Below are 14,557 nucleotides of genomic sequence, written 5' to 3'. Positions count from 1 at the left end.
ATTATTTTTCGTGATGAGTACAACTGTTTGCATACATAGAGGTTTGACTTTTACAGGTAGATGAGCATTCATTTATCAGTTCAGGTTTCATTTATTATTTCTAAAGAACGAAAGAATTCAACTTTCGAATGATAATTGAATCACTGAGAAGCCAAACCGGTTCATCGAAACTAACTTTCTTAACTCGAAGACCAGTGTAATATGATTACTCTTTCACTTTTTACAAACCAAAGAATTGATCTCGATGAAGTAGATCAGTTTAACTTTCAATATGGCTCGATTAATTTAAGGAACAGTCATAAAGAAAAGCCATAGATTTCATCAATCTGTTGATCCTTCGTTCTTTAAGTCAATCTCCTAAATTTACTGACCTGGAGCAGCCCTTGCTGCGGGAGATTTCAATGATCCAAACGAAATCCAGCCAAGTCCACTCATTATCCCTCGGGTTTCACGTTCCCAGCTGAAAGAAAGCACTTCTCATCTCTCATCGATGAAAAAAACCTTTCAAGGTCGTGGCAAAATAAATCACATCTCTCTTTCTTTCCCGATATTCTTGAATCAATTATGCGGAAGAAGGGATTGAACCAACGAACGATTAATCGTCTTTGCTCGTGTTTTTCTTTCCGCATGAAATTTCGAGACGGCTGACCTCTCATTCTCTGTCTGCTGAGAAAACAGGCTGAGAGAGGAAAAGCAAAGGAAGCAAGCAGATGGTCTTTCACAGCCATGCCGGAAGGGCGAGTGCGGGTCTCGTCTATGGTTCGCTATTAGCTAGAACACAGGCCAGTATTCGTTCTCAAACAGAGAGTCGATCGTCCCATCCCGACCGATCTTCGAACCATCCCTTCTCGCCTTGGTTATACCCGCGGCAACACTCTCGCTTTTCCATCGTTGTTCACCCGCATGCCAGACGTCGAACATCGCCTCGAGTGGATAGTAGACAACGTTGAGTAAACTGAAGCAGAAACGCGCCCCGACCGCATTAACCATCCCCTATGCATTTATTCGCGTGTAATGCTGCGAATGAACCGATCCACGTCTTCTTATGGGCAATCTTTCGTGGATGTTTTTGTTTCTGCTCGAAGAAATACAGGATGTACGGATGGAGGATAAGTGATTCATTGAAACTGCGTGGAACGAGGTATTTTTTATGTAGCGTTGTTTAAAGACATTTGTAGGGCGTGTCTGGTTTATGGTTGACTCGTTCTACTGACTTCTTGCTGGGAAGGAATCTTCTCGTTGTTAAAACAATGGAATTTTATTATGCGAAGGTATAATGGAAACGATACTGTGTGAGAAGGTAGTTTCCTGTATGTTTGAATGTGCATGTTTCGATAGTTTATTGTATGATTTTGAGACTAACGATGGTTGACGTTTCTTTTTTTCTTGGAAGAACATACATTGGTGACATATCGATGGAGGATGATGATTCATTGAAATTGGGTAGTGCGATGTACAAACTTTTGTACAAAGTTGTTGAGCGATGTTTGTGAGACATGTCTGACTTATTATTGGCTCGTTCTACTGCTTTCTTATTTGCAGGAAGGAACGTTAGTTGTCGTTAAAGTAATACAATTTTGTACGTATTAATTTGTTATGTAACTTTAAGATTAACGATTATTGAGACAATGATTCTATCAAATATAGAACGAAATTCTCTTGACTATCAAATAATTTTAGCTACATTCAAGAAGAGTTATTTCTGTCAAAAAAAGAAAAAAAGTTCTTATATCTCAGCCCGCTTTCCCCTCCATATTATACACGCATTTTCCAGGATTTTATCAAATGCGGTCATAAAGCATTCACCCCATTCGCTCGACGATACAAATACGATCGATGCATCGCTGGCTCTCGTGCGTTACCAAGGATTTTGCCGATCTTCTCAATTTTTATCCCTGCCAACGATCGCTGTCATTTTTACAACCCTTTTTCTATCGCACCCCTTAAATTCACGTGGGAAATTGCGATACAACGCTATCCTCTCTATCTCTCCTATAACCATATATTTCACATCTATATGGATACCGTAACGTTTCTCCAAAAATCGTATCCAAGACATTTCACCGCGTTCCCCGAGAACAGAGACATTTTCCAGGCACTCGTTACCAATGTTCGAGATTGTTGTTCGTTCGACGCGTTTCGTATCGTGGCAATTCGCCTCGTAAAAGGGCGTCTCCTGGGCCGCAGCTCGCGATCGAGCAGTTGTCACCGAAGGAACGACGCCTTATCGGCGCGCGTCGACGCGGATTTCGCCTCGTCTGTGTCGTGCTCGGGAAATCGAGCGAAAGGAGCCTCTGCTACTCGTCACCGAGACGCAATCTACCAGCAAGAGGGTAGCAAGGTAGAATCAAGCGAAAAGAGAGAAATATATTAAAGCGAGCTATAGAGAGGGGGGAGGGTATTTCGCGACATCCTCGAATCGAAAGGGTGGGAAACATCCCCCCTGAAAGAACGGCAGAGGTTATCAAGGGACCAGAGGAATCGACAAGATTTTGCTTCCTCTTCGTCCCTTCTTTTCGTATTTTCTATTCTCTCGCTCGCTACCTCGTAGCATTACGCGGCTGTCGATTTTGACGCCGATAATAACGAGAAACGTCGTCGATATTGCTAGAAACGAAGCCAATTGAAATTGTCTCGGCGCCGTCACCGTGCGAGCCGCGACCTTTGTTTTCACCGTTTGGCCGATTGTTTGAAAACCAACGACGCAATCTCGTAGAAATAGATTTCCTGCTAGTACAAGAACGCGCGTATCTCTTGATAAAAATTCCGGCTGTTCCAATTTGCAAACGCTACTTTGCCCCTACCTCGTACAGCAACAACTCTTTACACGCCCTTGAGTTTACAAAGCCTCCACTTTATCCCGTTACCGCGAAACTTCTCGAATTTCGCATTCACAGCTCACGCAGCCTCCGTGTCCATAACTTCTCCCTTATCCACGCTCAGCCGCTCTCGAGTACGCGCCGGCGGAGGGTTAAAAGAGCAGTTACAATCGCGTTCCCAGAGGGTGAACGGCGAACGTCGAATAAATACCGGCGGCGTCGATAGGCGAACTTGAACCACCCACGAGGTCTTGTCTGCCGCCCTCTTTCCACCCCTACGGGCTCTCCCCGACTCGCTGACTCTGCGTTCCCTTTGCTGGCTACGGTCTTCCGCTTGCCTTCGAGACGATCGAGGACTATCACGAGGCGTGGGATCGGGGGAGAGATGAATAGAGAGGGTGTGCTAAATTGCGGATGCAAGGATTGGTTTAAAGTTACAGAGCGTCGGGGACGAATGGAATAGTTGAGTTTCGAGTTTGAATTTTGGGAATGTAGAAATTTCGCGATCTCGTACGATCCGGTTCATCGTTTTTCTCTCCTTGTTTTACATTTTTAATTCTTTCATAATAGATTGGAATTATTTTTGTCATCAATTCAGGTTAAAATTACGAGTATGGACAATGCGAAATTTTATTTCTGCTTTTGAAACACGCCGAACAAAAGATAATATTTTATTCGACGTTAATTTCAAACATACGTCTCATTTAAAATACATTGTATTGACATTTTTGCTCTTTTTACAGGGATCATAAAAGCGAAATAATCGAATAGTGAAACTAAAAGAAAAAAAATGTACAACAGTGACGTATACGTCCTTTTTGTAAAAAAAGAACGAAGCGGTTACAATTTTTTCCAGTCGATCGAAGATTAACGAGAAGAATAAAAAGAACTCGGATAGACGATTAAAAATGTTGCACAGGTAGATGGATCGGAGATGGACGCGGGAACGATAAGTCATTGGTTCGCTGTAATCGGATGCACAGCTCGATATTAATCGAGGAATACATGCGCGAATAAATCATCGTCCGTAATGCGACAAATGAATCGGGATTTGCAAACGCGATGCTGGTTTTTATTAATATTTTCTTTATCCTGCAAAACGGTTTGGAACATATGTACGCTTTTCCACCCTCGATGCAGTTTTCATTTTTGTTTCCTTTTTTTTTTTTTCGCGCCCACACACTGACGCCTGGCTATGTAAAATAAGTTTCGAGTAACATCGAGTTCGATAATAATTCTTTTTATTACGCGTACCATTCGTTCACCGGTCAGGTGGTAACGAAAATATTAGCGATTTTTATTACACGGCAAAATACGCCGAATAAACACATGCAAACATTATATTCACGTTCACGTAGCTTTTCATGTGTGTGTGTACACGAGCTTGTCTCTCATGTTGAATAAAATGTAAACCGATCACAGTACGTTTTGCAACGCGTCGCTAACAAGACCGCGGTTTCCGCGAATCATTCGATAACGCACGGAACGCATTCCGAAAATCAGCATACGTTGCGGGCAAATTTGTTTGAACCTTCGCCGACGTGTTTTCCCGTTGCGTTCTTCTATTTTTTCGCGCACACATCCACGCCATCGGCGAGTATTTAACGGTTCGAAATTCCATTTACGATGCCAGAATTCCCCCATCGAGACGTGATTTTTCGTCCGTTTGTTACATCGAAATGGTACAGCGGTAGTTTTTTTCCTTTGTGGAACCATGGAAATTCTAAAGAATTCGTTGCCGTACGCGCACCATCTCGTTTAAAAGCCCGTCGAAATATTAAGTTACGCGGCAAAACATCGGAATTTGATGGAACGCCGTGTTTAGCTTCGCGGTCTTTCCTGCATTTGAGAAATAATAACGTGTTTTAAGATAAACGAAAACAACGTAGAATGGAATATTTAATTTAATAATCGATAAATATTATATATTTGCGATATCAGAGGATAGAGAGAATGGTTGGCTTCGAGTTGCACGATGAAATTTAAGAAATCCCAGGGAATTTTCCATTCGCACGGGAACGTTTTTCGTTTTAATGAAAAGCTGCGCTTGGCCGCGAATTATATCAGTAAATATTTAGCGAACTCACGGTCCGATCTAATTACTTTTTAACGCGATTCGCTCATTGAATCTCTGCTTTCACCACTCAGAAGGTTCATCAAACCTTCACATTCTCTGAATAAATTGCAATCCTGTCCATCGGTTTAAATTTTCAAATTGCTCTCGTCTGCTTTCTCCTCGTTTTCACTATTCAACAATTTCGTTAAAGTTTGAATATATCGTTGAACTGATCAAAGAAAAATATTAAAATACATAGCTCTCGAAGCATCTTTCTTTTTATAAAATCAACAGTTTCCTCTTTGTAAACTATAAGTTAACACAGACAATTCCCGAGGAACCGTCGCCCCTGAAACCCCCAATTTACCCAACGCTATTATCTCAAACCTATCAACCCTAGGAAGAAAGAAAGCTCCGATGTTCTCGTCCACGGTATCCAAAGACCAGCATCAAAAACGAGCCAGCGGTATCAACACTGTCCCGAGCGATGCTAAAATTAACTGCACGCTCCGAAACAACGCGAAATTGAGTTCATATCGATGGAGTAAGGTGATTCAGTTAGTCCTTGGCCGTCTGTTGAAGCGTTCCGGAATCAGCGTTTAGCCGGCAGCAGACGAGCTGCTTAAGCGCGCTTTTTCCCTCCCTAACTTTCCTTAACCGAGTGCAAACGAAGTTTCGAACAAACTGCGTCTGCAGAGGGAAGAAAAAGAAGAAAAGAAAAGAAGATCAGGTTGTTGGAGACAAGAGGCGTCAGCTTGTTCGTCCCACCGGCCATTCTCCAAGTTCTCCGGAAGTATGCATATTGCTGGTGCAATTTTATTAACCCCTTTAGAGCGCCCCGTCACGGAACATCGGTTATCCAGAGTCTCTTTTTAAACGATGCAGAGTCGAAGGAACGTTAAATGGATTTTTCGACGACGAGGTACAGTCTACCCTCGCCATATAGAGGGTCGTTGTTGGTATCATCGGTGTTTTTATCGTCGTTTAATAGAGTGACGTTAACGAGTACGGTATTACCATGCAAATGTTGTAAGCTTTCCGCTTTTTCAGAATAATGCTATCTCGTAGGACCGATCTTTCTGTATCGTTAAACCAGCAGATTCGAGATACCAACTGTGTTTTTCTCCGTCTTATCGAAGTCGTTGTAAGACCTCCACGTGTATGCCGGAGAGATCTCGAGGCACTCATTAATTTGAAGTAAAAACGATCGTATCCCCATCCCTTGAAGGCCCTTAACGCGGCAATAAATCTCTGATATCACGGAACGTTTCCATCGCACGCAAACAATTTCCGGAAGAATACTTGGATAAGTGGCGTTTCTCAATGGAACACGAATACGACGAGTATCCTGAAGTGTGTTCTTACGACACCATCAAGCGTACAAACAATGCGCAAGATTAATCAGATTTTCTATTCAATCCGAGTTATGACTTTTTTTCGCCGATGGAAAGATATTCCTTTTATCTGGTTGGAAAAGCCTGGTTAAAAATAAAATTGTACAATGTTGGAAACGATCGCTTCCGTTTCTCTTTCGACATAGAAACGCTCGTCGATACCAGCCCGAATCGACTGCACTCCAACGAACCATATTCATCGCGCTTTTCAACGGCCACTATTATTCCTTCTCGTTATTATTGCCACGGCGCGATAGCGCGAAGCGTTGCAGAATCGACAACAGCGGTTGATGAATGGAAAAGAATCGCGATCGACCGACGAATGTTCCAGACTGAGAGTCAGTTGACGGTGCGAATACCGTTGCGAGTAGAGGTTTTTATTTTTACTTTCAAAAAATACAAAGTAGCAAAGGAAGAAAGGGCAAAGACCACGTGAAACAGGATCAGATAGAGATTCGATTGTATCAGAAGGATATCTCAGTCAAACTATGTTTTTTCTTCTTTTCCTTTTTTTTTCTTTTGAATAATCTTACATCTAGGATATAATTTCTATCCTTCAAAATGAGAGAAATTTGTTCGCTACTGATATAATTATCATATTGATTATAATATTCTCCGTTAATTTATCATATCCTCGCTTACACATATTGTTTTATTTCTCAGATTATCCTATATTAGAATTTCCTACCTTGTTGAAAAAAAATGAAAAACAAAGCTATTTTTTTCATTAATCGCGTTGCAATATAATTGTCGTTTGCGCAGATGATTTTGAAAGACGCATCGTTGCAAGTTTCATCGACGACGAATTGTGCGCCAAGAGGCACGATAGGATTTTTTTTTTTTTTTTTTTTTGTTTCAGAAACAGGCCGATGTAAGTCTGGCAGAGTGGCTGGATCACTGCCAACTGAAAGAAAGTCTCTCTCTTCCGCGAGCTCGAGGGGTTAATTGGCTTAATTTTCTTGAAGAACGAGGAACGCTTTCCAGCCCCACTTCCTGCCCGTTTCTTTCTCGCAACGAAAACGTTGTTCTTTCGCGGAGAAAAGTTGCTTCTTCCTCTAAACTCTGTTCGAGTAGAGACTTTATACTGCAATTATCACCTGCACTTTCTTCTGTCTTCTCTATTTTAGAATTTGTTTGAAAGAAATTCTAGCGAATCTCCTTTCACGATGAATTTCCTCCGAGAAACTAGAAATTAGAAATTTCATCTTTTAGTAAAATTACAAATAACTTGTATTATTCGTGTGCTTGGAACCTCTTCAGGTTGACGCTAACTGAAAGCTTCAAATAATCGTGAACAGGTATGGTAAAAAAGTTGAATTCTCCATCGACCCGAACAATTTTATCCCAACGTTAAATGATCTTTAAATCTTGGTTATTGAATCGCGTAATTTCATGCTCACTATCTTAGTATAAAGGCAGACAACAATTCTACCGTGTAGAATATTCGAGGACACTTGAATTCACTGATATACTCTTATCACGTCTGTCCTAAATAGCACGTGCCTTTGAAATGATTTCACCGCCAGGAAATTCACACCTCCATTACAATCTTGGCAAACTGTGGCGCCATTAAGAGAACCGTGTAACGTACACGTCATAAATGGTAAATTCTGCCGATCCTTCCCATTTTATCGAGTAAAGCCGGAAGCAGACTTTAGGAACGGTGTCAATGGAACCTCGAACCGCGTGAAATTTTTATCGATCCTTAACGAGCTCTTTGTTCCCATGACTGAAAACATGCGGTGGCTTCTTTCATACCTTACAAGAGACACCTTTGCTGCCCCCTTGCATCGTCCATGCTGGCCGGATTAGTTGCGAATAATTTACTACTAGAGAGGACAAAATGCAGTCCATTATCGTCGCCGTGCTTTAAAAGCCCGCTTCGTAAACAGAGTAATTTTCGTCGCTCGCCATCTTATATCGTTCTCAGTCAAATATTAAAGAGATTCGACGGAGAGAAAGAGAAGCAAGTGGAGAGAGAGAGAGAGAGAGAGAACGAGTTCATCCTAGATGGGGCGTGTGTTTATAACGGACCGCTTGGAAATTAATGTCTCGGTCCGAGAATTAGGGTCGAGACGCTGCAGCTATCGGAAAGATGTTCGACGTTAAATCGATGCAGAGAGGCGATTCACCGATAAGCCGCTTTTATCGCGGCCCAGAAACGTTGGATCGCTTTGAAATATTAAATGCTGTCGGATTCGTCGGGCTGTTTGATGAAATGGAACGGAGAGGTTGCAGAACGAGATCGGCCCGAGACTAACAGAAAATCTTCCCTGTATCGATAAAATAAAAATTATACGGCCGTAGCTTTGAAACGCGGACAGAAAAGAGATCAAAGGGGCACGGTGGATAGACAACGAAGTATTTGCCGGTTGTATGCCGCGAAACTTGGTTGTATCGGACGCAGCTAATTACCGTTACTTGGTCACGACGAGTCGTCGATTTTCCCCGGAAACAAATTGGATAAGCTTGTCGCTTTTATCGTTTACCAGCAGCTGCAATAATCGACGGTTAACCGGCGGCGGATAGCGTCCCTTTGCGCACCAAGACACGACTTAATGGAGCTACGTCGGACGCACGATCGTCGGTGAAATGTAAAAAAGCGGCGACCAACCGCAGACTCGGAGCCAGTAATTAAACGATCCTGGGGAAACGGGTCGCAAAGGAAGCGGGGCAACGTGTCGATTCGTTTTCGCTAGGGAGCAGTACGTGCGGACAACAGAGAGACCATAATAGAGAATTCCATTGTCCTTTTACCCCACCGTTCCGACGTTGTTTAAGAGAGAAACAAAGAAATCTCGAATTGATATAATACTATTTGCAAATAAATCGAAAGGAATTCAAAGAATAGGGTGGGGGAAGGTCAAAGGATGGAGCGGAGAATCGAGTGCATCCAGAAGGATGCTCTCGCACACGCGGTCCAGAGACACGTGATTTAACCATCACGGCGTAAACACGCAGCGTTTTCAGCGGAATGTCAATATTCGACAGTTCAATTAATCCCCGATGTATCATCCCTGCGGGGAGCAGATGGAGGACACAATGTCCTCCATCTACCCGTACCTGCATTCCGGCCGTACTGAAAACCACCAGCCCGTTATACAGAGAGAGGGTTTACATGGTTGTATCCGGCGCACAGGCCACGCGTTCTCTCCTTCCGCTCGATATTGTCTCCCGGATAAGTGGCAGCGGGAAAATGCGCTTGACACTTATGAGGCTACATTTCTCGAACGGTAGGCGACACACACACGCGCGCGCACTCTTTCTCTCTCTCTCTCTCTCTCTCTGTCTCCCCTTTTGCTTTCCTTCGTTTATTCCGCTTTTTCCATCGTCCGTGTCGCCTACGAACGACGCATGTCTGGAATGCAACTAGAAGTGGAAAGAAACTGCCAATGCATCCTGTCTATCGTTGTTTCCTTTCGCTCGCTGAAAAATTTCCCCCTTTTCTCTCTTTTTTTCATTCATGTGCTACTTACATGCTCGTCGAACGTGTAAAGGCAATAACGCGCTATACCATCACTTTCGCGTAATATAAATATAAATATAAAAAAAGATATGAATATTGGAATGCCAGAGAAAAATGAAGATTCGTGGACAACTATCAGAGTGTTTAAAATTCATTGTTACTAAGCCCAATGAAAGCCACTTGAGAGCTTAGATAATGAAGGGAAATTTTATTTCCATTTCTATGATGTAAATGATCCCACAAATTACTCAGTTTTCCAACCACTTTCCATCTACCTAGGATGTTATCACTAGAATTAAACTACAGAAGTGCGAGCACAAATAATTATTATCTCTTGCACATAGTAAAATAGTGTCGGAATGTATGGTGACGAATTTTTCCGCGAATGTGTTGACGAATATGTTCACGAGTTATCCGTAACAATTTCTAGAACTGTTGGTTCGAGACAGGCCGGAGCCAAACCCAATAATTTAATAGAATATAAATTAAATATAATAATATAAATTAATATAATTTAAATATGATAAGAATATAATTTTTAGAATTTTGTATTATATCGTTACTAAATAGTCAAATTATTGAGATTCGTGCGATAAAAATAATACCAAATATAACTATATTTATCCAACAATTTTTAATTAAACTAAAGAAGTATATAATATGTCATTAGGAGTAAGAAATGTCCCGATTCTACAGTCGTCTTATTACACTCTATCTATCTTGTCTTATTCGCACTGTCTACTTCTCACTGGTGCCCGTGATACACTCGCAGCAGATTGAGCAGAAGTCAGATAATGTTGGTCAATTGTCGGGAAATCGCCACTCCGCATACATAGTGTGTTCAATGTTATAACACGATGTACCAAGAATTCCGTTAAGCCAGGTTTACGCCACAGACGAAAGCAACCGCTATTTTCAAGAAATAGATTTTTAGCGCTACGACCATCCGCGTGTCAGCGGTCAGATGTTACGGGAGTAATTCAACGGATTTGCCATAGGATGTATTTTTAACTTATTCGTAGCACTTCTCCGTAGCTCAATAATCGAGGCCCTGTCATAAACCTTAGAGTTCCTAATCGGTCATGCGACGACCGACCTAACAGTTTCCGCAACATAACTCGGACACTCTCGAACATTCTATAGAGGTGTGCGTTCCACCACCTCCACGTACACCCTCACACAACACCTTCTAAGGGGGATCGATTCCTTCCATTCAATTGCACAACGTGCAATGAAAGAGAAGGCACGAGGTATAAAGAATGCGGAAATAGACAATTTTCGATCAGTATCTGCAGAATCTACTAAGAATCTATCAGAGAACTGAGTCACGCGAAAATTACACGGAAGTTCGAGAATTAACAAAATCACATCTACGAGAACACAGTCACGTCAGAATAAGCAGAATCGGTTAGAATCAGGATCTGAAAACGCACATATACATATACACGCTAGTTCGTGTATAAATATAGTCAGATTCATAAGCAATCGATCAAACAATCCTCCCGCAATCGTACAACACGAGAGCGTACACGATTGGTTACACCCCTGGATCGAACGTACGGGCTTTCGCTCGATTTTAGATGGACGAGCAATTCCCGCTCGATAGCTGTACATCCGGGTATTACTGTGCCTACAAATTGTTATTCATTTTGAATTCTTATCCTAAACAAATGCAAAACTCCGACATTCCAATTCTCTGCTCATTAATCTGAATCAGTCTCATCTATTTTGTATGAAATGAGCAGGCATCTCAATACAATACGATACTTATAAACGGAAGTATATATACCAACAGAAGTATAGTATAGTAGTATACATGGTGGCATTCGAGGGAATGAGAAATCGCAAATTCCAGTGGCGTGTTGTTATCGTGGCCGAGCAGGTGTCTCGCATAATTTCTGCGGCTCGCAAATTTGCCTGGAGCTCACGCTTCGCCTTGACTCGCGCGTGTCGCCGAAAGAAGCATTCTCGACGGGGCGTGAATCGTGCCGGATCACGATTTCCGCCGCGATCAGCCGGCTGTTTGGTTACGTGCATACACCCCGCGTATCCCACTCTCACGCACAGAGAAGATTTACGAGCCGTGTTACGCGATCTGTCCACAGAACGGACGTGCTAGCAGCGAGAGCAGCGAGGACGGAGCAGGAAGCAGCGCCAGCACCTCGCGAGGAGCCGGAAGTGGATTCGCACTCGGTGGTGGATGTACTGGTGGATGGCGCAGCGTCTTCGGCGCCGTTTCCGGTCGGGAATTGAGGCTGTACGAGTGCGCTCCTTGGAGTCCCGAAGCTTGGGCCTCGCCCAGCATCACCTGTCCATTGATCGCTACCAGGTGAGCAAAATTTGTATTTTTATTTTCTATGTGCGTCGTAAATATTTTAGAACGAGAATTTAAGGTGGCGCTGTGGAAAATTGGAAAGTGGAGAAGCGTAGAACAAAGGGAAGAAATTGGTACGTGAATAGATTGGCAATCGAGCGGTCGATTGGGTGCAATATATGTATGAAAAAATATTTAACAGTAACGAGAATAATAACGAAAGAAAAATATATGTAAATTTAACTGTAGAGAACGTGAACTATTTGAAATATTACATACAGTACAATTACATTTAACGCTTAAAATTTAGAGATAGTTAAAGACATAAACTTAGAAACTTATCTTATCGTTCAAAAGGAGTGTGAAAATTAACACATTATGAGAGTATAAAATAATGTAATAAGAACAGAAGATATAAAAGGTATAGAGGTTATAGAGTAACCCGAAATCCAACTATTTCAATTTTTACATCGTAAACCTCCGGTACCTTAGATCGCGGGCGGTCTGACTATGATCCTCCTATTCTACTGCGATGTTATACGCGAACTTTCACGATCCGAGATTCCACAGTAGATTGAAAACGAACTTTCCACTGATTTTACGTTAATATCGCATGAATTCCAACTTATATCTGCGCTAAATATTCCTTGTCTTTTAATCTTCCTAAAATCGTTTTCAAAGTACGCGTAAACCTTCTCTAGCAGGGACTAACTAACTTGCTCGTTTCACTTCACATACCGAACGATGTATCTACGTATAACGGTGCATACCATACTTGTACATTGCGCTCTCAAACAATCATGCGGAATCGGAGGCGGCGCGTCGATAATCGCAATCGATAGGCCGCGAAACGAGTCGACGTCGCGGGGACTGCGCGTTTTAACGGTCCGCGCACGTAACGGCCGTCCCGACGCCGCGATACGAATAGCCGAGCGCGCGTATAATAGTCTTAATTAAAATAGTGGTCTAACGAACACCGCTAACTGCGGTAATCCGACGTGCCTCATTGGTAATCCCCCGGCTGTGCCAGTGAACACGAATGCGTTATGTTGGCCGGCCTGCCGGTGGCACGATCGACTGCCCCCCGCTCCCCAGCTCGTGGCTACGATATCGAGCCAAATTCTGTCCTACTATGTGTCCGTGCTTGCACAACTGTATGTGTCCATATGCATGTGTTTGTGTGTGTGTGTGTATCTGTTGGACGACGTGACACCTTCGCGGTTGTCTGTCCAGCGAATATCACCACGATGATCGGCCATGTCTCGTCCATGCGATTGTTTCGGCCGAGGTGCGAGATCCTCTCGACGTTTCCTTTGGATCGGTATCGAGTCTCTGAATCTGGAGTAATTTATTCGATACAATGAATTAGCGGTTTTTGTTTCTACCTCTATGTTCTTTTTCTTTCCGGATGTTTCATTGAAGGAAGACATAATTTGGGAGGTCCCTCAATTTTTATATTGTAATATTAGTATTATATACAACGTGAATTATGCGGTGAGTAGATCCAAGATCTGGCTTTAAAAAACGTTTAAAAGATTAGAATTAATGCTCTTCGCTCGTGTATCAATTTAGTCTTCCGTTGTTCTCATCTAAGAATTTAACATGTTTTTTGTAGTAACGTTAAGTATATAAAATCATATAATCGAGTAGAGAACATATATAAGTTGGGATGAACATATTAATCGTAAAAGAAGGAAGACCAGTTTAAAAAATATCGTCTCTGTTTGTTAGACCCTTTGATTAGGGGATGAGGATGTTCCCTAAACAAAGATCCAAGTTCTGTATTGCTTGACTTTGCTCAAACTTGAGTATCAGTTTTAAAAAGTCAAAGATCAGTTTAAAACCGAAGATGCTTTCAGTTGGGCGAGGAATTAAAGATCCCTCGACACTTTCTTAGTTACATAAATCACTTATCGATCAAGATCGAAGACTTTCACTTGAAGGAAGGCTTCACGGAACCTATTTTATTTCCGGCAATGCTCGACTAAAAGCAATCCCGTCATGATGCTCCTGTTCGAAGGAAACAGCGTGTCCATTTGTTCGGTCGCGGTGCCCTGTAATCGGAGAAGTCCTGCCCACGGCGACGTAAGATAGAAACAGAGGCGGAAAGAGACGCGAAAATGACCGCATTCCCTGGAATTGGATTTCGCTGGAGGGTGTTCGCGATCCGGAAAGTTAATGCAACCTGGGCCAAGAGAGCCGCCAGTCGAGACTGTGTGGTTAATACTACGCTGTCGTGGAAACGGCCATCAGAAAACGAAGAAAACGATCTTTCCGTCTACGTTAAACGTTAAACGGACACCGAAAACACAGTCGTCCTTTCATTTCAAAAACTCGAAGGTTATCAGTTCGATCTGAATGGGATTCAAGAATTTTTTATTTGATCTATCGGGTCGTATCAAAGTATTCGAATACTCGCAGACGTATTTTACACGTATTTTTATGTCGTATGACGATAGTCGTGTTATTATAGTATTAATGAAGTTGCAAAATATTTTATATAACGCG

At 42.4% G+C, this 14,557-nt stretch overlaps 1 protein-coding gene across 3 annotated transcripts in view; it reads left to right on the top strand.

Annotated features, from left to right (window-relative positions):
• The window catches only part of LOC126867044 (beta-1-syntrophin), a 350,179-nt gene that overhangs the window by 309,056 nt on the left and 26,566 nt on the right, over positions 1–14,557 (top strand). For all 3 annotated transcript variants that reach the window (XM_050621153.1, XM_050621154.1, XM_050621155.1), the window contains exon 5: positions 11,841–12,064. In XM_050621153.1, coding sequence (XP_050477110.1) covers positions 11,841–12,064 — 224 coding nt within the window. The remainder of the gene's footprint in view (positions 1–11,840; positions 12,065–14,557) is intronic.

Source organism: Bombus huntii, chromosome 6 (assembly GCF_024542735.1).
Source record: "Bombus huntii isolate Logan2020A chromosome 6, iyBomHunt1.1, whole genome shotgun sequence".
NCBI lineage: Eukaryota > Metazoa > Arthropoda > Insecta > Hymenoptera > Apidae > Bombus > Bombus huntii.
The sequence above is the reverse complement of the archived record's forward strand: the minus strand, read 5'-3'. Positions and strand labels throughout refer to the sequence as shown.